Source organism: Equus asinus, chromosome 5 (assembly GCF_041296235.1).
Source record: "Equus asinus isolate D_3611 breed Donkey chromosome 5, EquAss-T2T_v2, whole genome shotgun sequence".
In the NCBI taxonomy this organism is placed as follows: domain Eukaryota; kingdom Metazoa; phylum Chordata; class Mammalia; order Perissodactyla; family Equidae; genus Equus; species Equus asinus.
Window position 1 is genome coordinate 80,005,099 of NC_091794.1, and position 21,388 is coordinate 80,026,486.

A 21,388-nucleotide genomic window follows, 5' to 3' on the forward strand; every position below is an offset into this window, starting at 1 on the left:
TTTCCTGAGCGTGATCTAAGCCGGGTCTATGGAAGCCGTTCTGAACGCTTCTGCCTCCATGTCCCAGCCTCCCGTACCCAATCAGAAACCCAATCCTGTCACTTCTGTCTCCCCAGTATCCGTCTATCCTGCCCTGCAGTTGAGGCCCTGGGCTTCTCATCCTAAAAGTATTGTTCAGACTCCAGTCTCCAGTCTTTCCCCCTTCTGACTGGTCTTCCCTATGGCTGCCAGATAGATCTTCCTAAGCTGCAGGTGTAAAAATCCTTTTGATAGTTTCCTCCCCATGTTTCTAAAACTGGGGTCCACAGACCTGCCAGGTTGATAGGGGCAGTGCTCCAGGCATACTGAAAGTCATGGGATAAAATCATCCTGGAATGCCCCTTTTACTTGTGTGTAAATTTAATGTAAAGGGGGAATTCAAAATTATCATGCATGCATTATTAAGAGAAAATAGACCTCAAAGAATTCCTACTAGTCTGAAGGGCTTCAGACTAAGCCACCAGATTCCCTGGGGATAATTATGTCTTTCTTTTTTTTTTTTTTTTTTTTGCCATTATTTACTTCATTGGAAAAGTTTGAAAAACAGCTCAAATTTCCTGAAAAGGCAAATAAGGTTCTGTGTGATCTAGTCTCTGACTTCTCCTGACTTATTTTCTGTATTGTCCTGCCACCTATCTCTTCCCTGGCAGTACAAACTGCTTGAAGTTTCCTGAATGTGACAGACTCTGGCCTCCATTCCTTTACTCCTCCTGTTCCCTCTGCGTGGAACACTTTGCCCCGTCATTCTGTCAGATGAATCATCAAATCATCTGTCAAAACTCTGCTCAGTAGTTACTCCACTGTGAAGCTTTCTGAAACCCCAGTCTGTCCACAACTCAGTGCCACTCCCACCAGGTCAGGTCACTTACCTCCTCTTCATGCTCCGCATTTGTACCTTGTACGAACTTACTCTAGCTCCTTCTGCCCTTTATTGTCAGTCAAGTTCAAGCACCCTGAACTGTCAGGGTTTGAATCCCAGTCCTTCCACCTCAGAGCCGTGTGATCTTTGGAAGAAAGATGTGTGTCTGGCATACTATAGCATCTGGCCCATCACAAATAATTACTATTATTATTACTGTTATGATTTAACTGACTTTAGAGAGATAGTGTAATGTAGCATTTTGGTTAAAAGAGCAGGTTCTGGTGCCAGACTGCCTGGGTCCAAATCCTAGCCATGCCACTTACTAGTTGTGTGGCCTTTGGCAAGTTAATTTGCCTCTCTGTGCATCAGTTTCCTTAGTCATGGATATGAGAAAGTAATCGTGTCTACTTCATAGGGTTGCTGCCAAATTTACCTAGATTACTACATACAACAGGCTTAAAGTAGTGCTTCACAATAGAAGCAGCTTACTAAAGATTAGCTATCCTTAGGGCAGTGTCAAGAACTCTGCCGTCAGTAATTGTTGCTTAAATCAATGATTGACCAACCTCTGTGAGGACTTAACCTCTTCCTTCCTCTGCAGCTTGTCTCTGCTTGTGTCTGTGCTCGTCTCTTGGGAGCTCGGCCTCAGGAGGGACCCTGCATGCACATTTCATCCCCCCTGGTGTCTCCTTAGCACCTTGTGCAGAGCGGGCACTGGAACATTTTTACATTGGCTTGCCTGATGTGATAAGTCATTTTTTAATCTACTTTTGTGAATTTTCTTTCTTCCACTTAGCTGTCACCTATACTCTTCCATTAAAGCCCAGTTTGGTCTCTTAAATTGTGTTATTTGGTTTTGAGACCAAATGACAAGCTCCCTCACCTGAAATGTTCTTTTCGTCTGTTCTAAACTGTACCTCTTCCATGTCCAAACTAGCTAAAGACTCATTTCTACAGGCTACCTCCATTCTGTCCCTACAGGGGGCTTTCACCACTCATAGATCTCTCTGTGCAGCTGTGCTGCATTCTCTCCTCCTTTGTCTGTGCTTAGTAGGTCTGGGCTCAGGTCTTCATGGGGGCTGTGTGTGCTTCACTGGGTGTCACAAACCAGAGCTCCATGCTTGCCTCTCTTCCCTTCACACTCACCCCCAGTCCTTGGGCCTTGTCTTGTCATGGCAACTCCAGCGTTCTTGCCACTAACATCAGGACTCTCAGCTGTAGCCAGTACCTGGGGTCAGGCACTGTCTCACACCTCCATGGCTTACACGTACTCTGCCCTCTCTTTTTCCTGCTCCAACCCCCTTGTTCACCTAGTGAACAAATCGTCCTTCCGGTGTCACCCAGTCCTCTAAAGTGTTTACCACCTCCTCTCCTGTATACTTGTGCATTCTTACATTGTACCTGACCTGGACACTTAGCCATTGTGTGATCTTAGGCAAGTTACTTCACTTCCAAGAACCTCAGTTTCCACCTCTGTAAAATGAGATTATAGCACCAACTTCAAAAGGGGGTCTTCAACTGAGCATATTTAAAATTAAACTTAACCTTTAAGTAGCTCTTAATATTCTACAGGGTAAAGTCCAAGTTTCTTAGACGGGCATATGAGGCCCTTCAGCCGTATAGTTGGCGCTCAAATGCTAACTACATTCTCCTTCCTCTTCTCTCTCCTGAGCAATCTCATTTATATCACATGGTATATTAGACTGTTTTGATTGGAACACATTACAATTAAACTAGCTTAACCAATAAGTTTCATGCTCCGCTTCAGCTGCCTGGGGTTTGCTGGTTTGGATTCCAGGTGAGGACCTACACACTGCTCATCAAGCCATGCTGTGGTAGTGACCCACATACAAAATAGAGGAAGACTGGCACAGATGTTAGCTCAGCAACAATCTTCCTCAAGCAAAAAGAGGAAGATTAGTAACAGATGTTAGCTCAGGGCCAATCTTCCTCACCAAAAAACGACGACGACACAACTAGCTTAACCAAAATCAAAAAGGGGGACCCAAATGCGGATGGGGCTTGAAGGGTGACTGGCTCTAGGTGGGCTTAGGGGTTCCAGTGTTGTCTAGGCTCTCTGTCTCTGCATTTCTCTACAGCAGTATAACTCGTCTTGTGGAAGAACTCTGTTCTTGCTTGGATTCTGTGCCGTTAGGAGCTTGGATTGGGAGAAGTCGGGAGAACACCCATGATTAACCGGCCAATGGAGTGGGGCAGGAATTCCTTAAAGGAAATGAAAGCGGGGGGATGGGAAAGTGTCTGACTACATTAAAACTAGAGCTACCACAGTCCACTTTGCGTGGTGTCATCTCTCTGCAGAGGATCCTCCGATTTTTTTTCTCAAGCCCTGTCCTTTCTCCTAAACTTACAGTACTGTGTTCCAGATTGCCTGTGGAATGTGCCACCTTACCTCAAACTCAGGATGTCTCAGACTGCTTTCATTTCCTCCATCCTGCTTCACCTGAGTTACCCAGCTTGACAACCTTGCTGTCGATTCTGGATCTTCTATACTGGCTCTCCTCTTCTTCCTTCTCTCTCCCATTGCTCTAGGTCAGGCCTTCACTGTGTCACACCTGTGCCTCTGAGCTCGCCTCCCTTCCTCTGCTTTCCTCTTAATAATATGCCTTACTGTCACGAGGTTTTTCTTTGTAAAGGACAATGGTGATCATACCAACCCCTTTCTTAAAAATCTTCAGGGACACTTCAATACAAGCAAAACTCCTCATTCTTTCATTCAAAACACTTTATGACTTGGGGCCAACCTACTCTTTAACCTTCTGGCATGCAAAGGCCTTTCATTCACCGTATCCTTTCATCAAACAGAATCACTTGCAATTCCCTACACCTGTCCTCTGCTTTCCTACGTCCATCCCTTTGTCCACACTTTTTCCTCAGCCTGGAACACCTAGGTTGCTTCCACCTTACTTGCTCTGTGACTTTGAGAAAATCATTCACCCTTTCTGATTTCGTTCTTTTCCTCTGTTAAGTGGTGATCATAGTGCTTACCTTACAGGACTGAACCATAACAGCGATGGAAAGCAGCTGGTCCCAGGCTTGCCACAGGGAGTATTGAAGAGTAAGCTACGTTTCCTCTTTTCCCCTTTTGGCCCTTCTCACGCGTCTTCCAGATCTTGCTAAGAACTCTCTTTCCTCTATCTTGACAACCTCCCCTGGTTTGTCCCCTACCAAAAGCCTCCGTTTTCTCTCTCCAGAGCTCTCCCTGCAGGTTCTCTCACTCCCTCTCTCCCCCTGCCTGAGTTTCTTTAGTTCAGTTCAGCAAACACTAAATGATATCCTTAGTGTTGGCATTGGCTACCCACTGCCAGATCAGACTTTGTCCCTGACGTCTCAGGGGTCCAGGCAAACCCCCCAGTTCCGGGTGATATGGTATGTGTTTGCATGCAGTCTTTCCCTTCTGCCAGCTGGACATCTTTGCTGCCCAAGTTTCTTCATCCAAGGTCTCAGCCTTAGGCAGAGGACACTAGACACCTGGCTAAGGCCGAGGGACATGCCAAATAATTAACTGACAAACCCTTCACCCTCATCTTTGCTCCCCTTTCCTGACAGACTCAGCCCTCCCCTCAACTCTTCTGTGTGAGTGCTGTGTAGAAAGTGCCCTTTATCCTTTTTGGGATGGGGAAGAGAGAAGCTTGACACAGCCCCCAGGAGGTTGCTTCCATCCCTGCCTGCCACTCTGTCGTTCCTCAGCCTAGACCGTCACTTCTATCATCCTTAGCCCATTCCCCCATGTCTCCCGTACTCTGTTCCCTCCTCTGCTCTGCCTGCTTGCTCACTCACCCACTCACACACATACAGGCAGGCATACCTTTTCCCATTTTTCCCTCATTGCCATTCCTGCTTTGATCCCATTTCCCATTGATTTTTGTGCTGAAACTTAAAAGCCTCAAATAATCATGGCAATAGAGTTGTTGGAGTTTCTACGAATGGTGGTTTTCAGACTAAACCCTTGGAGAAAGTAAATCAGTGGTTTATCTTCTGGGGAAAGAGGATGGAGAAGGGCCCCTTAGCACTGAGTGAGGAGTGAGTCAGGCAGGGTGGGACTTGGGAAGTTGTCACCTCACTTCCCATTTGTCAGGAAGGCTCCAAGAAGGAAGGGGAATTTTAACTGTTGGACTGGGTAGTCTTCCCCCTTCACATCTGGCCTTCATCCTTATCAAGACTGTGAGTTCCTGCACCCCTTCAGTGTCTCCACTTTATCAGCCTGCCCCAGGGGTAGGTACGCTTAACCAAACCCTCTTCCCTCCAAGGCCTTCCACCTAGCTTCCCTGCAGGTCCCAAATGGTCCCATTTCTTCCCAGTCCACTGACACATTTACCCTTATTTTCTGTACATTTCAGTCTGTGAGGTGTCCTCCTTAGCCAAAAGCTGATCCCTCCATATGTATGCTGGATCCCGTTGTCTCCTTCCACACAGCACGTAAACATGCTCAGGCCTCTTCCCATTAAAAACAACCATTAGAATCAATGTGGAGGTGAGAGCCAGGCACTGATAGTTTAAAAGCTCCACAGGTGATTCCAGTGTGCGGCCAGGGCTGAAATGATAAAGGGAATAAAATCCTAGCTTCTTACTGTGGCAGAGAGGGCTCTTTGTAAACTGACTCCCACCTACATTTCTCCCTTACCCATATGCTCTCTGAGCTGGAGCCACACCAAACTACGTAGAGCTCCCACATTTCTTGCTTGTATGCCTTCACACACATGCTTCCTTCTGCCTAGAATGCATTTCCCTGCCTTCTGGAAAGTGTCCTTTAAGGCTCAGCTTGGGTGTTTTTTCTGTGAAGGCTTCAAGAACTAACCCCCATCCTGAGGAAAGTGACCCCCATCAGTGCTTTCCTAATCCTCTGAGTCTGTCTCTACGGTAATACTCACCACGTGCTACTACAATTGTTAATTTATGTGTCTGTCTTCTCCTCTAGACTGTGAGTATTTTTCAGGAACCCAAGGACCATGGAGATGCCACTTGGTAGGACTGGGGGCTAGGTGGTCTATATCAGACATTTGAAGACGCTTTCTCCCAGGATTAGGACAAGAACGGAACAAAGTGAGTCTTTGGGCGTGTTCATTCCTGTAGTCAGTCAACATTTATTGAGGACTTGCTGTGGTCATCTGCCAATGTGGTCCAGGTGAATAAATAGGTAGTTGAAGTTTGTTCTCTCTACAGTGTTTGACCTCGGGGACTGTTTGATCATCTATAATAGTCTGCTGTTCAGCTCTAGTTCATCTCTGGATGGACACTTAATCCAAAACCTCTCGCGAGTGCTCTCAGAACAGTGCTTTGTGCACAGTAGGCATTTAGGAAATATTTGTTAAATGAATGCTCATGAATCTACTTACAAGGATACACCTTCTTGATGTGTGGATTGCTTCCCACCTGCTCTAGGAAATGTTGAGGTAGGAACAGTGCTGCGCACCTCATGTGGGTTATCTCCTTTAGTCTTCACAGGAAGTCAGGAGATAGGGACTGTTGTTGTTCCTGTTTTGTAGAGGTTACATAAGGTCACACAGGCACTAACTGGAAGATTTAAACTCAGGCCTTTGGAGTCAGGTGTGACCCAAAGTCACTAAGGCATACCTAGAACACATTAGGCTTCCAATAAATGTTTACTGCCTCATTGGATACTGCCACCTCAAAGGAAGCAGAAAGGCTTTTGAATAATTACTTTCCTCCCCGCTTGACTCTGCGTCCCTCAACCTCTCTTCCCTTTCTCACATTGTCTCATTCACTCTAATATTCACTCAACAAACATTATGGAAGGTCAAATGAGTCAGACAGTGGGCCCCATGCTAGAGATACAGAGACAACTAAAATGTGGCTCCTGCTGAGAGGAACTTATAATGAGGGGAGATGCAGATAAATGCATGGCAGTAAGACTGTGGGAGCAAGGGGAGGGAGTGATTTACTGCCTGGGAGAGCTGCTAATACCTTGTGTTGAGCCAGAGGACAAGGCTAGGAGGGGTGGGTGGTCTGAAAGATGCTGACATCCTTGGGGAACAGTTAGGGCATAGGATGTGGCCCAGGAGAATAGGTAGAATGGGAGGCTGAGGACCAGATCAGGTAGGCCTTAGTGTACAGTGCTAAGAAGTTGGAGCCTTTTGAATAACTGAATTCTCCTGCTATTTCCTTTCAAGGGCAGGTACCTTAGCCTTACCTCTAAGACTAAACTTCCGTATAGCTACAGCTTACCATTTTGAATATATTACTTCTCCCAAACCACCACTCTTCCAAATTCCCTAAGTCTGTCCACATTTATACCATCCAATCCTATAAGCAGTTATTGGATCACTATATACAAAGCACTGTTCCAGGAGCTGCTGGAGATAGAGGTTTCATCTCCCTAAAATCTCGTCCTCACCCCCAATAGTTCAATCTAGTTGGTGAGTGTGTGGAGCTGGAAGGGGAGAGTGTGGGAAGCCAGGTAGACAGCTAAGTACATATAGAGAGTCTGACTGCCTCAGGGAAATTTCCACAGTGTCAAGCCTCTCCAGTCTCATCAGTTTCCAAACCTTCTTAGCTCAGGCTGTCCTCTCTCACCTGGATCTCCCTCCAACACCCTCATTACACTGGCTGCCAGAGCACAGTGATCAGGTGGGCAGTAAACCCCACACAGGGACGGCATCTGCCTTGTTCATTGATGTGTCACCAGCACTTACCACAGTCTTGCACATGGTAGGTGGTCAGTAAATAAATATTTGATAATACAAGCCTGGTTGTAGCCTCCTCAAAAATCTTCACTGTTTCTCCTCTGCTTCCAGGATAAAATCAGACTGCCCCATTTGGTCTTCAAGACCTACTACATTCAGCCACAGCCAGCTTCACTTCCTCTTTTTTCCTTTCCCTGCCTTGGAGTCCAGTTTAGCCAGGTGCTTCACGCACTGTTCCTGCCCCAGGCCACTTGTATTCTCCCACCTCCGTCCTGTGAAATCCTCTCAGCGGCTCCTAATGCTAGGGCTCATCCCAGTTTATAGGCTCATAGAGAGGGCTTCCAAGCCCAGCTGCTCCCTGTGGCTGAGACCTCCCTGCTACCCTGTCAGCCCTTAGCACACACATACTGCCTCCCGCCCACCCCTCTGGTCTCACCCTCTAGAGAGGGAGCTCTTTGAAGGAAGGGCTGAGCCCTGGAACTTTTCCCAGGGTCCTAAACTGGGTGGGCCTGCCACAAACACAAGATGTGTTGGTGGATTAAGCACCAGAGGGCCCAGAATGAGGCCATTCAGCCGCTGAATGTCAGGAAGACCCATGGCCGGGGCAGGCTGCGGCGACCTGACAGAGGCGGGCTGAGAGATGCCGAGGGAAGGGGTGGAGAGTCAGGGCTGGGTGTGCTTCCTGCCCTGGGATCTGGCGGCCCGCCCCTGCTCCCGCCCCTCCAGCCTTGCCGAGTCGGGGCTGGACAGCCCCTCCTGCCTCAGCAGTGGTCCAATCAGCAGGCGCCCCCCAGCTGGCCCGCCCCCTCCCCCTCTGGTGACAGAAAGTCGGCCCAGCAGATGAGGAAGTGGCAGGCAGGCTGGCCCCGGGGACTTGTCTCTGGCCCTGCTCCCTCCGAGCCTTCCACTGCTGCCTGCCTGGCCCCATACTGGTGAGTCTGGACCTTCCATGGCGGGCTCTCCATGTGCCCGGGCCCCCTGCCTGGCTGGCCTGGCCCTGCCCTGCCCTGCCCAGGCTGTGGGCGAGGCTGTTCCTGGGGAGAGGGTGGGAGGTCCCAGCCCTCTGGGGCTGGGCCTCTCCAGCAACCTCCCTCCTGGCCCTAGCCCCCATTTGCTTAACCCCAGGCCCTCCTCCACCACCTCCTGGTCGTAACCCCTCTCCGCCTCTTACTCACTCCTCCTTGGCGCCCTTCTCGTCCCTCCTCCCCTCGTCTCCCTCCCCTCCACCTTCCTTTGCCTGTCTCCTTTTCCCTTCCATCCATCTTAAAGGAAGGAAGGACCCGACTGAGTTCCTCCACTGGGGACACACCCAGATTCTCTAGCTTGGGGAGAGGTCCCTTCCAGAAGCCATGAGCCACTCCTGACCTCCAGGGTGCATGCGTGTGTGGGGTTGGGGGGTGGGGGGAGGGTGAACTTGGGGATGGTGGTTGAGAGAGAGCTGGAGAGATAACAAGCTGGCAAACTCACGTGGGTCAGGGAGGAACTGTGTGTTAGAGCACATGCCTACGCTGGGTAGGCCCTACTGCAGAAGAGGCAAGCAGGTCTGGTTGTGAATGAATGAATGATGATTGTTATCCGCGGAAAGAGACCTGGACGCATGACGGGGAGCAGGTGTGGGTGATTTTATGTTCATTCACCTCTAAGTGGGCTGTGTGAGTTTATGTATGTGACCACATTTATCTGTGACTCACATACGTATGAGTAAGCGTATGTGTGGAGCTGAGTGTGTGCCATAAGCATTTACGCATGGTGCTGCAGGACCTGTAAAGGAGGATGTGTGAGGGTTTTGGGTGTGTTTGTCAGTGTGAATGTAGTTAGGAGCGGATCTGAGTACTAGAAACTATGCATGTCAAAGTCCATGGAGGCTGGTTTGGGTGGTGTGTCAGAGGAGGGCAGTTGTTGCCAGCAGGGTGTCTGTGGGCTCTGTGTGTACATCTGTGTGCTAGCCATTGGTGAGTTTTTTGTTGGGGGGCGGGGACCTGTGTCAGAGGCAGGTGTGTGTGTGTCTGGGAGGACTTGGGGCCTGACCGTGGTGGGGCAGTTGTGGGTTGACGTGGGGGTCAGGGGAGCATCTATGAGATGTGTGCCCAGTGAGTGTGTGTGAGGGGTGCAGGTGCAGCCTCGAGGGATGTGTCAGAAGGTATGTTCTTCACTTAGTACCTGCACAGGTTGTTCTCTGGACAGAGGGAACCTGGCAGGCTAGAGTGCAGGCAACTTGTAGAGCATGTACTGCCCTGGCTGTTCCGGAGAATGCCTCGTCCCCTGGGGCCGTCTCAGAGTCCCAGGCTCTCTGGGTCTGGGCCAAGGCTTTGCGTCCCTGGGAGCCCTCCCCCGACATTCCTTCAGGCTCTAAGGAGGAGAGGGCTGAGCTCGTTAGGACCCCTCTCTGAGGGAGGGGAAGATTCCTGAGACCTCCCCCACTCCCCTGCTCCTCACATGCCACTGACTTCCCCGCCCTCCCTGGGAGAGAAGGGTGATTGTGCCCGTTCTGAAGTAGGACAAACTGAGAATTTATGGTTAGCTTAGGAGAGGATGCTGGGTGTGGGTTTTCAGCGGTTTTCTTTGGGCCAAGGCTAGGCCTGGGGCTGGAGCCCCTGGGAGGTTTCTGGCTCAAACCATAGAATAACCTTACCTAGCTCACCTGGCTGGTCCAGGGTGGATGGGTGGTGAGTCCTGCGCTTTCCTTGGCTTTCTCAATCCTGGTGGGTCCTGCTCCTCCGGGCACTGACCTGTGGCCTGGACCCACCCTCCACTCCATGCGCAGTGCAGCAGGGGCGGGCAGAGGGCGGGGCTGCTGCCAGATCTAGTCAGACAGGTGGAGCCACCAGGGCAGGAGTCTCAAAGAGCCCGGCTCCCCAAGAGGAAGGGTGAGGCAGAGCTCCGGAGACAAGAGCAGGAAAGGCGAGGAGAGCTGGAGGTGAGAGCCGGAGAGAGCACTAGGGAGCGTCCCAGCAGGGGAGAGGAGGGACCCTGGGGAGATGAGAATCCTGGAAGGATAGGAGGGACTGGAAGGTGAGATGAGCATCTCGAAAGGGGAGAGGAGAGGTTGAAGGGGAGGATCCCTGGAGAGAGGAAAGACCCAGAGCTGGAGAGGGAGAGACTTCGGAGAGGAAGGGAGAGGCAGTTCATTCTGGAGATGAGTTCCCTATTGGTGAGAGGTAAGACTTTCCAGAAAGAGACCAGAAATTGGAGTGTTCTCTTGCGGAGGAAGAGGGGAGGGGAGGTCAGGAAGTAAAAATCTCTGGAGAGGAGCAGAGAGTGAGGAGAGGAAAGTAAGGTGTGGAGAGGAAGGGCGGAAGAGCCCTTCCCAGGCAGGCAGGATGTGTGGAAAGCAGGTGCCCCTGCCAAACTGCCTCTTCCCACCCCTAGTCCCCAGCAATTCCTTCCTCTCACTGTTCTGTCCTTTCTGCAGTGAGGCATCAGGAGTTGTCTCATCTGGTCTGTGTCCTGGCTGTGTTTCAGGGGTGGGATGGGCGGGTACAGTTGGCCTTGTCTGACACCCGTCTCCATACCTCCCCAGAGTCTTCAGCCAGGATGGAGGCTGTTGTGAACTTGTACCAGGAGATGATGAAGTGTGCAGGTAAGATGCTGTCCACCAGCCCTTTCTCCCTCCTGCCCTAAGATGCCTGGATCTGGGGCTGTCTCCTAATAGAGAGCCCCTATGAACCCCATGACCCTTTGTGTACATATCTGTACACCTCATATCTGTACACCTGGTGGCAACCTTTTGGACCCTGCGACCTTTCCTGACTCTTCTGACCCTTATTCACAGATCCCCGGATCCAGGGCTACCCTCTGATGGGGTCTCCCCTGCTAATGACCTCCATCCTCCTGACTTATGTGTACTTCGTTCTCTCACTTGGACCTCGAATCATGGCCAATCGGAAGCCCTTCCAGCTCCGCAGCTTCATGATCGTCTACAACTTCTCACTAGTGGCCCTCTCCCTCTACATTGTCTATGAGGTGGGCCCCTGGATGCCTAGGCTTTAATCATTGCCAGCAGGATAAGGGGCAGGCCTTAGGGCCAGAGCATGGCATCTCCTTTGCAGAGTGGCTCAGATCCATTTCTTCAGTAGAGAATGGGAGGGATTCAGGGGAAGGAGGGTACTCTGGTGGTCTAATCCACATCCCTTCCTAGTTCCTGATGTCTGGCTGGCTGAGTACCTACACCTGGCGCTGTGACCCTGTAGACTATTCCAACAACCCCGAGGCACTGAGGGTAAGTAGGGGCAGGGGCTGGGTCATAAGCAACCTGGGGATAGGAGCAGTTTGGGTGTGGCCTGTGCTCATGGGCCAGTTTAGGGAGGCTCTTGGAGTAGTCTGAGGGTCCTAAGCCTGCCCTGACTTCTTGCAGATGGCTCGAGTGGCCTGGCTTTTCCTCTTTTCCAAGTTCATTGAGCTGATGGACACGGTGAGTAGTTATATGTGAGGACTTGTGGGGAGAAAGGAGAGGCCCTGGGTCTGAACCCTCTTCCCCTCACTCTTCTCTCAGGTGATCTTTATTCTTCGGAAAAAAGATGGACAGGTGACCTTCCTACATGTCTTCCACCACTCAGTTCTTCCCTGGAGCTGGTGGTGGGGGGTCAAAATTGCGCCAGGTGAGTGTTGAAGGCCACTGGGGGATGAGGGGTGGGCACTGGGGACCAGAGGCTCAACTCTTCTGACCCTATTCATTGACCACTCGCAGGAGGAATGGGCTCTTTCCACGCCATGATAAATTCCTCTGTGCATGTCGTCATGTACCTGTACTATGGATTGTCTGCCATCGGCCCTGCGGCTCAGCCCTACCTTTGGTGGAAAAAGCACATGACAGCCATCCAGCTGGTGAGGGTCCGGGGCCTGGCCTATAGCCATCCCAACATTCTTAGTTTGGATCCTACCTTTAGTCAGCCTACCTCACCTTTGACCCCATCCTTCCCTACTCATCGTCAGTCTCTTTCTCTACACCCTCTCCCCATCAAGTCCTCTCCGTTCCCTCTGACCCTTGCCTTTCTCTATCCTAGATCCAGTTTGTCCTGGTCTCACTGCACATCTCCCAATACTACTTCATGCCCGGCTGTAACTACCAATATCCGGTCATCATCCACCTCATCTGGATGTATGGTACCATCTTCTTCGTGCTCTTCTCCAATTTCTGGTATCAGTCTTACACCAAAGGCAAGCGGCTGCCACGTGTACTTCAGCAAAATGGAGTTCCAGGTACCGCCAAGGTCAAGGCCAATTGAGAAACATGGCCTAGCTAGGCGCCCACCTAAGTGCCTCAGGACTGCACCTTGGGCAGCATCCATCAGTGTCCTCCCCACCTACACCTGTGACCAGGGCTTATGTGGTCAGGACTGAGCAGGGGACAGGCCCTCCCCTCCCCACAGCTGGTACACAGGGACCACTGCTTCCGTTCCTCACCTACTTCTGGCCAGCCCCAGGGACATGGCCTCATTGCCCTCTGCCACTCCAGAGCTGGGGACTGAAAGGGCTGGACACTTACTTCCCCCTCTCTGCCTTAAACTTGGGAGAGGAGCACTCAGGGCTGGCCCCAACCAGGGTCTTGTGGCCTTTTTCCTCACACTAAAGAGGTCAGCAATAATCTGTCACTGTGGACTCAGGCTCTCTCCTTCTCCACCCACACTGAAGCAGGAGCTTCTTGGCCAAAGGTCAGGGTGGGTGAGGGGCCTGGAAATACAGCCTGTGGAGGCTGCTCACTCACTCACTTATGTCTTCATTAAAAGTGACAGAGGAAACCACCAAGGCTATGTGTGTGTTCATGTGTGAATGGAGGAGGTGGGCAAGGAGGTGGACAAGGCCTGCTCGCCCTGTCTACAACAGGGTGATTGAGACTCCCACAGGACAGACATTTCTAGCTCTCTGATCACAGTAGAGAGGAGGCCCTGGGAAGGCTGCTGGGATCAAGGTCATGCAAGGAGCAGAGAGGGAGACATGACTTTATTAGAAAAATAAAAAACAAAAACAAAAAACTGAGGTGCTGAGTTGGTCCTCAGCGGATGCCTTGGTGGATGAGGCTGCTCTTGGCTGCACTGGCCTTCTCCCGCTCCCGCCGCCGTGCCGGGTCCAACTCAAAGCAGCGCCATAGCCGCAGGGTCTCATCCGCTGCTGCCGATGCCACCGTGGCCCCATCTGGGCTCATGGTCAGACTCAGGACCCGAGCTGTGTGACCTGGGTCATGAGGAGGGAAAAAGTAAGAGCAGTACATATGAATGTAGACACATCTACAGACCTCCATTTGAGGGCCACCTACTTTTCTTAAATTTTTATAACAGCTTTATTGAGATAATTAATAATTCACATACCATAAAATTCATCCCTTTCAAGTATATAATTCATTGGTTTTTAGTACACTGTCAAAGTTGTACAATAATTCCATAACATTTTCATCACTCCATAAAGAAAGTCACTCCTCATTACCCTCTCCCCGCAGCCCTTGGTACCCATTAATCTGCTTTCTCTCTCTGTATTTACCTCTTCTGGACATTTCAGATAAACAGTCATATAATATATGGCCTTTTGTGTCTGGCTTCTGTCACTTAGCACCTACCTTTGAGTTCAGCCACCTTGGCCATGGTTGGGTACTTCCAAATAACCAGCTGGTTCTGTGCAAAGCCATGGCCTGAGATGAGCTCCTTGTAGTGGGGAGACCAGAGGATGGAGCACACCTGCAGAGAGGGGATGGTGTGGGCACAACAGAACCAATGCTACTCAAATCAGAACTGAGGCCATTATACTGTTAGGCACCCTGCCAGATGCTGTGCACTTAGATTTGAATGATCATAGCCTTTTGAGAGTTAGAATCATATCCACTTTACAGATGAATCAAGCAGAAAGAAGTTCAGCAGGTTGCCTAAGATGACATGCAAGTTAAGTTAGTAGGTGAGAGAGCCAGAATTTGAATTCTGGCTCCAGAGCCCAACTGTAGAATGAAGGCTGCATGTTGAGAGGTGGAAGCTGGAGTGATTGCAGGGAGATCCACCAGCAAGGACCTTCAATATTGCTCTAATGGAAGAGTTATATGCTGTGGGTGATGGCGAGCCACTGCAGGGTTTAGGAGGACAGTAACAGACCACAGCATAGAGGACAGATTGGAGGAGATAAGAAAAAAATGCTGAGAGACCAGTGCAGCGGGCCTCCACTGGGAAGATGAATGAGGCTGAGGGGAGGGGACATATGTGAACGATACTCTGAGGTAAAACTGGTATATCTTGGTAACTAGGTGAGGAGGATGAAAGATTCAGATTTCTGAGTAGGTTCTGTCCCTCTCCAACAATGTCAGAGAAGGGGGAAAGGGACACATTTCAGGGATGCAAGGGGAAGTGACAAGTTTAATTTGGGACATATTAGGGTGGTGCCACTTACAGGACATGGAGTTGGAGATAAGCCACACTGTTGGAAATATGGGTCTGGAGCTCATGAGTGAGAGCCAAGTTAGAAGTTTGGAAATCATCAGTGTATACAGTTGGTGAAGCTATGGGAGGAGACCTGGTTGCCCAGGAAGACTCTATAGAGTAAGAACACATCTGGGAGTGAGAGGCTGGACTGGGTAAAAGAGTACCTGAGAATGGGCATCCACAGCACTCAGACAGGCCCCAGAGCAGACGTTCCAGATGCGAATGTGTCGATCACTGGTACCCCCTCCAGTTGCCAGGACATTGGACTGCCAGGGACACCAAGCTACAGCCTAGGTGGGATAAAGGTAGGGTCAGCAGGCACTACTAGAGCTAAACAAGGAGCTATAGGGGTCACAGATTAACCCAGTCCAATCCCATCTCCCCTTCGTAGTCCCCAGATTTTGGGTGAGGGTCTGCAGAGGCCCCAACCCAGCCCCACTCTCACCTTGACAGCCCCTTGATGCTGGGTGAATGTCTGCAGGGGAACCCAGCCACTCTCTCCAGGAGCACTAGGCCACACATTCACCAAGTTATCATTGCCACCACTGGCCAAATGTCGTCCATCTGGGGCCCAGCACAGCCCACACACCTCCTGGCTGTGGCCACTCAGTGTGGCCACATGGTGTTCTGCTACCCGAACATCATGGTGGTGGATGTGGCCAGAGCGAGAGCCACTGGGGGAGAGAAAAACGGAGTCAGGTTCTGTGGCAGTACCAAACAACATCAGCAGAACAGAGCTGCTTCAGTTCAGACATATAGTCAGGAGAGAGTGGGCAAAAATCATAGACTGATTTTGTCACAGACTAGCAAAAACCACTGACCTGGACAGGATATAGCTATTCCAACATAGGGAGCCCACTCGGGCAGAGTGGCTGGTCATGTTTCGAAGCCGTTTCTGCTGTTGCACATCCCAAAGCTAGAGAGAGAGACCACCAGGATCAGAGATCACGACTTGTCATTAATATCCTCCTGCTGGGCAAGCCCCCCGGGTTTGGGAGACAGAGCTACAGCACAGGGACTAGTCTCACCTGAACCTCAGCATTGCTGGTGCCCACAGCCAGGTAGTTGCCTTCTTTGATCCAGGCCACAGAAGATACATAGTCCCCAGGCTGCTCCATTTGCAACAGCTGCAGGATGTCACCAGAGGTAGCATTCCACAGGTACACACTGTTATCCAGTGCCACAGCCAGTACATTCCCGGAGCTCCAATCCACAAGGTTCAGGTCTGCCAGAGAGGCAATGGGAAGAACATGAGCTTCCTTGCTTGCCTGGTCCCGGGCCCTCTTTCTCCATCTATCGGGCAAGGAGAAGGCTGCACTTACAATAGTCATTCCGGATTTCAGGGGCATCCAAGATCCGGTCTGGCAGGGAAGGAATGTAACGGCAGGTCTTGCGGCTGGAGCCAGGCGTGGCCTTCTGGCTATAGAGTACTTTTAGTCTGTTCTGGTAACCTGTGGCAACCGAGTGGGTCTACACACTGAGAGAATTGACACCTCCCCCTGTCTCTAGCCTGGAAAGCCAGATAAGCACCTCCCTTCCCCCCAGTCATTGGTGGGAGAAGCAGACAGGCATCTCCCCTCAGGCCTGGGGATGGGCTAATACCTCCAAGAACCAAGAACTTCAGGCCTTACCCTCCGGGGCATTCTGTGGTTTTCCACTGAGCCGAAGGATCTTGGCTTCCTCCACATCAAAACCGTTCAGATTCAAAGCCCAGGCTTTCTGATGTTCCTGGCACATAATGGTAGTGGTGAGGCAGGATGGCATTACCCAAATGGGTCGGGGTAGACCCCTCTGGGATACATACCTTCTTGGTGGGCGTCTGGTTGTTTTCAGGCTGGTTCTCCTTGCTCAGGAGGAAGCTGGCCACCTCCATCTGGGAAGCACTGCGATGGGGGATATAGCGGTCCCCGCCAGGTTTGCTGGGGGTGGTCTGAACCTTGGAGCTGGATTTGCCTGGGGCAAGAGAGGGAAGCCAGACAGTCTGACCAGGCTCCCGGGGGAAGGAGGCATGAAGGCTGCTCTCATCCGTTCCCTCCCCGCGTTCCCCGCACCCCACTGACCAGGAGTTCGGCCCGGGGTCCTGCCGGCACTGTGGGATCTGTTGGCGGCCCGCATGGGTGAAGGGGCCGGCCCCGCGGCCTCCTTAGCTTTGCGCTGCCAGCGCGCAGGGGGTGCATTGGGGATGGGTGCGTCCAGCTGCAGCAGCGAGTGCAGGTCACTCTCGAACACGAACTGAGCCATGGGGGCGTCTGGAGGGGAGGGGTCCTTGGAGCGGGTGCCCGCCAAGCCCTGGAGAAGGTCAGGCGACCGTGCTCTGGGACGGGCGGCCACGCAGTCAGGGCCACCCCGGCCGCAGCCCCTCCGGGTCCGGCACGCCCGGCCGCCGCCCCACCTCGCCTCGGCCCACTCGCCCTCACCGTCAGCTCGGAGCAGGTTCCAATCCCGGACCGGCCCTGGCAGCGCCGGCCTCTGCGTCTTAAACTTTCCGCTCCGAGCGCTCATTGGCTCCTTCAAAACGCAACCGTCGCAACCGTCGCCCTCGCCCATTGGCCCCTACGGCACAGGGGGCGGGTCTTCCGGGGCAAGTCACAGATCTCACGAGAGTCCAGTCGTGGAGCGTGATTTGAAGGGTGAGAAAGTTGTAAAGCTAGTCCCAGAGAATCGGGACCTGAAAGCGAGAGGGGCGGGGCGGGGCGGACCTGGGGGCGGGGCCTGCGCTCCCTCGGCATTCCCGGGTCGCCTCCATTCATTCTTCAGCTTCCCCTCACCCACCCTCCACACTTAAAGCCTCCTTGTGAGTCGTTTTCAGATACAGAAGGACAGATCTTGGTGGGGTGACCTATAAAGCACTTGAACTGCTCAGAGAAGGGAGAGGCAACGGGCAGGCGGCAGGCGGACAGGGGTGGGGCGGAGGGCGCGGGGGTGGGGGGCAGCATTTGAGAAGCTTGGGAGCAGAAAGGAGGCCGGAGTGCATCTGCTGTTTGCTTGGTACCTGTAGGAACACTGCTAGGAAGGAAGTAGCACCTGTGTTTATTTTTTTAAGTTGTTTTGTTTGTTGTTTTACAAATAGGGGAAATGAGGCTGAAAGACAGGAGGAATTCCTTATGGAAAAGAAAAAGGATCAGGATTCAGACCTGCCTATCTGGAAGCTAAGATGGGCCTGCCCTATGAGTGACACTGTGGCTTACCCCCGTGGGGCTTTAGAGGTGTCAGGAATTTTAAAGACCCGCTAGTCTAATCTGCATGGTGCACCCTCCTCATGTTAGCAACATACCCATATTTTACAGATGAAGAAACAGAGGCCCAGGGAAGGGATTTGCCCGAGGTCACACTAGTTAGGAATCCAGGTCTGACTCCTGTTCAAAACAGTGCTCTAATAATGACTTGAATGAATTGTGTGAATATGCTTAGAGGCAACAATAATAAAAGTACTACTGGATATCATTTATTGGCCATCTGCTAACTACTGTGTTTAAACAGTTTACATACGTTATTAAGTTTAATCCTTAATCCCATAGGGCAGACACTCTGTCCCGTTTTTACAGAAAAAGAAACTAGGTGAGAACGAAGTTAGAAATTTGCCCAAAGCCACACAGCCAATAATAATAAGTAGTAGAGTCAAACTATCTGACTAACGCCTGCCATCCTAACCATATGCTATCCTGTCCCAGGGAGAGCCTGGAAAAATCACATTTTCAGTCACTAGCCTATGATCGACCCTGATGATGACAGAGAAAAATCTCGGTTTCACTTAGCCCAAACTTAATATTGTTATTATCTTTGACTTTGAAGCATTCATGTTCTCTATTTTCAATTACCTTGAAAAACAAGGAGTTGGATGTGCTGGGGTTGGAAATAGGGAATCCTGAGCCCCAGAGAACAGAGAAAAGGTAGTCTGAGTCTGGCTGGCAGGGCCTTAATAAGGTAAGGTGTTTGGATTTTATTTGCTGGGCATTGCAAAATAAGGGAAAGCGTCTGTGTAGGGAAGGGCCAAACAAAACATATATGAGGGCAGAGCATGGCCAGCAATTTGCAGCTTCTGGGGTAAGGATGACTGCGGAGAAAAAGAAGGATCAGGTAAGCAAGGGTACAACCTCAGGGAATTCGTACATTTAAAAATAAAAGAATGAAAGAAGCCAATGGAGATTATACTGACATGGACCTTGAAGTGGGAGGAATTCTAATATGATGCAAAGTGGTCAAGCAGAATGATGACAGAAAAGGTCAGATTTAGCCTTCAAGAAACAAATCATCAGTGACCTTGGAGACAGTGGGATCAGGAGAGTGGGTGCTCAGATTCCATTCGGAAGGGGTTGCAGAAAGAAGGGTGGGGAGAATGTGGAGGCAGCAAGCAGGGGCTACTTTTCTGAGAAATTTTGGAATGAGAAAGGGGCAGTGCATGGGAGTTTGAGGGAACCAGCACCAAGCAGCCTATGCATGCTTGAAGGTGAAGGCAAAAGAGCCAGGGGAGATGGAAGAGACCAGGCAAGGGCCAGCTGATAGAAGAAGGTGCCAGGAAGAAATGGGATAGAAAACATAGGGAGCTTTTCCAATCTAGGAAAGAAAGATCACTTCCTCTTAGGCTGGAGGGAAGGAGAACAAGGCTTTAGAGATGGATAATTAGAGGCTGAGGAGCTGGTTAGATAGGGGGAACTCCCACCTGAAGGACTTGAATCTAGTGAAGCAAAGGGCATGGTAGGAATAAAATATAGGTGATAGTCAGGGAATAGCTTAATTAGGATAATAATAAAAATAGCTCAATAAACACTGATTATTTACTATGTGCCTGGCATCGTGTTAACATTTTTTAATCCTCACATAAGGAAGTAGTGGAAGAAAAAGAGATCAGGTTCTGAAGAGTCAAGCTAAAGATTTAGAGGTAAGGAGCGAGATGAATAGGAAGATCAATCTGGAGGCAACCGTCAGATTGGATTTCAGGAGGACTGGAGGCAGAGATATTAGTTAGAAGGCTGTAGTGATAGCTCACTGGAAATGGAGAAGAGAGGGCAGAATTTAGGAAGTAGTTATGGAATTTAGGACATGACGGCTGAGTGAGTGTAAAGGTGAAAAGTTCAGTGCTTTGGGTCTCAGTCCTAGTCTTGAGTCCCCAGGAATAAAGTCGGAGCCTTGAACATGGCTGGAGGGAAGGAATTATGAAGAATGAGTATACTTGATGTCATCCATTTGTCCCATCCAGATCCACTCTTCATCCTTTTCCACCCTGCCCTGTGCCCTGTGAGGCTGATTCATGTGGCCTGCATCAATGGATCCCCTTTGGCTCTAGTTCTGTTTGGGTTCCACCAATGGGAGGATATTATGGGTTAAATTGTTTCCCCCCCAAATTCATATATTGAAGCCCTAAGCCCCAGTACTTCAGTTTGTGACCTTATTGGGAAATAGGGTCATTGCAGATGTAATTAGTTAAGATGAGGTCATTTGGGTGGGCCCTAATCCAATATGACTAGTGCCCTCATAAAATGGGGAAATTTGGACACAGAGACACACAGGGAGAACACCATGTGAAGATGAAGGCAAAGATGGAGGTGATGCTTCTACAAGCCAAGGAAAACCAAAGATTGCCAGGAAACCACCAGAAGCCAGGGGAAAGGCATGGTACAGATTCTTCTTCACAGTTCTCAGAAGGAACCAACCTTGCCGACACCTTGAACTTGTGGCCTCCAGAACTGGAGGCAATAAATTTCTGTTGTTTAGGCCACCAAGTTTGTGGTAGTACGTTAAGGCAGCACTAGCAAACTAATACAGAGGAGATCGGGGGCGGGGGGGGGGGGGGGTTGGTGAGCATGAGCTATTTATTCCCCCGGCTCCCTCCCTGCCATATCCCCACAGGTTGGCTGTATCTCTCTACTGGAGGCTACAGCTCCTGCCAGGCAGCCCTCTCTTACAGCTATTCTCTCCATATCTAGTAATCACTCTCTCTCCTTATCCTCTAGATGCTCTGGGATGGTACCAGCTCTCAACTGTTGTTAGCCCTGGGGTACTGCACTGTTGATGGTTTTCTTAAATCCTGCCTATCTTTATGAATATGCCCTTTATTAAACTCTCCCAAGATACCCAGTTTGAGTGTGCCATCTATTTCTGCCAAGACCCTGATGGACACAGTGGGTATGTTTGGAGCCAGCAAAAAATACCATTTGTTTGAGAATTTGAATGGGTCAGCGGAATCCGTAACCAAAATGACCTAAGCACATTTACCACTGCATATGAACGGCTTAAAGGATGAGGGAGGTTGGCATGGGGTTAAGGTGGCATTGTACAGAAAGATTTCCTTCATTTAGAAAACATTTATTGGAGGCCTACTACCATGCATTAAGCACTACTCTAGGTGCTGGGGGGAAAAGACCATTAAGTCATAGCCCTTGCCCTCAAGGAGCTCACAACCTAGTAGCAGGAGACAGATGTATACACAG

The 21,388-nt window shown here is 50.5% G+C and overlaps 2 protein-coding genes across 4 annotated transcripts; one reads left to right on the forward strand and one right to left on the reverse strand.

The window, feature by feature from the left end:
* The first annotated feature begins 8,339 nt into the window (after positions 1 to 8,339).
* ELOVL1 (ELOVL fatty acid elongase 1) lies at positions 8,340 to 13,304 on the forward strand. Of its 2 annotated transcripts, none has more exons than XM_014867470.3 (8): positions 8,340 to 8,495; positions 11,084 to 11,143; positions 11,336 to 11,526; positions 11,702 to 11,782; positions 11,918 to 11,974; positions 12,056 to 12,161; positions 12,251 to 12,387; positions 12,567 to 13,304. In XM_014867470.3, the coding sequence occupies exons 2-8, from the start codon at positions 11,098 to 11,100 to the stop codon at positions 12,786 to 12,788; spliced, it is 840 nt and encodes a 279-aa protein (XP_014722956.1). In that variant the 5' UTR covers positions 8,340 to 8,495; positions 11,084 to 11,097; the 3' UTR covers positions 12,789 to 13,304. The 2 variants fall into 2 exon arrangements, with proteins under 2 accessions (XP_014722956.1, XP_014722957.1); XM_014867471.3 differs by lacking the exon at positions 8,340 to 8,495 and adding an exon at positions 10,385 to 10,480.
* A 115-nt stretch (positions 13,305 to 13,419) lies between these two features.
* On the reverse strand, positions 13,420 to 17,692 carry CDC20 (cell division cycle 20). Of its 2 annotated transcripts, XM_014867463.3 has the most exons (11): positions 17,378 to 17,517; positions 17,021 to 17,249; positions 16,765 to 16,913; positions 16,592 to 16,688; positions 16,283 to 16,411; positions 15,989 to 16,185; positions 15,782 to 15,876; positions 15,406 to 15,634; positions 15,125 to 15,250; positions 14,114 to 14,231; positions 13,420 to 13,734 (listed from the first exon to the last, which is right to left on the reverse strand). In XM_014867463.3, the coding sequence occupies exons 2-11, from the start codon at positions 17,199 to 17,201 to the stop codon at positions 13,556 to 13,558; spliced, it is 1,500 nt and encodes a 499-aa protein (XP_014722949.1). In that variant the 5' UTR covers positions 17,202 to 17,249; positions 17,378 to 17,517; the 3' UTR covers positions 13,420 to 13,555. The 2 variants fall into 2 exon arrangements, with proteins under 2 accessions (XP_014722949.1, XP_044626525.1); XM_044770590.2 differs by having other exon boundaries at positions 17,021 to 17,692.
* Between the last annotated feature and the right edge of the window lie 3,696 nt (positions 17,693 to 21,388).

What these genes read in the sequence shown, in the direction of transcription:
- ELOVL1 (XM_014867470.3), top strand. Translation starts at nt 11,098, where the DNA reads ATGGAGGCTGTTGTGAACTTGTACCAGGAGATGATGAAGTGTGCAG. An exon ending in TCATTGAGCTGATGGACACG is followed by an intron (nt 11,975 to 12,055) that starts GTGAGTAGTTAT and finishes CTCTTCTCTCAG; the next exon opens with GTGATCTTTATTCTTCGGAA. An exon ending in ACATGACAGCCATCCAGCTG is followed by an intron (nt 12,388 to 12,566) that starts GTGAGGGTCCGG and finishes TCTCTATCCTAG; the next exon opens with ATCCAGTTTGTCCTGGTCTC.
- CDC20 (XM_044770590.2), bottom strand. Translation starts at nt 17,507, where the DNA reads ATGGGCGAGGGCGACGGTTGCGACGGTTGCGTTTTGAAGGAGCCAATG. An exon ending in ACCACAGAATGCCCCGGAGG is followed by an intron (nt 16,412 to 16,591) that starts GTAAGGCCTGAA and finishes CGGTTGCCACAG; the next exon opens with GTTACCAGAACAGACTAAAA. An exon ending in CAAGGTGGCTGAACTCAAAG is followed by an intron (nt 13,735 to 14,113) that starts GTAGGTGCTAAG and finishes CTCATGACCCAG; the next exon opens with GTCACACAGCTCGGGTCCTG.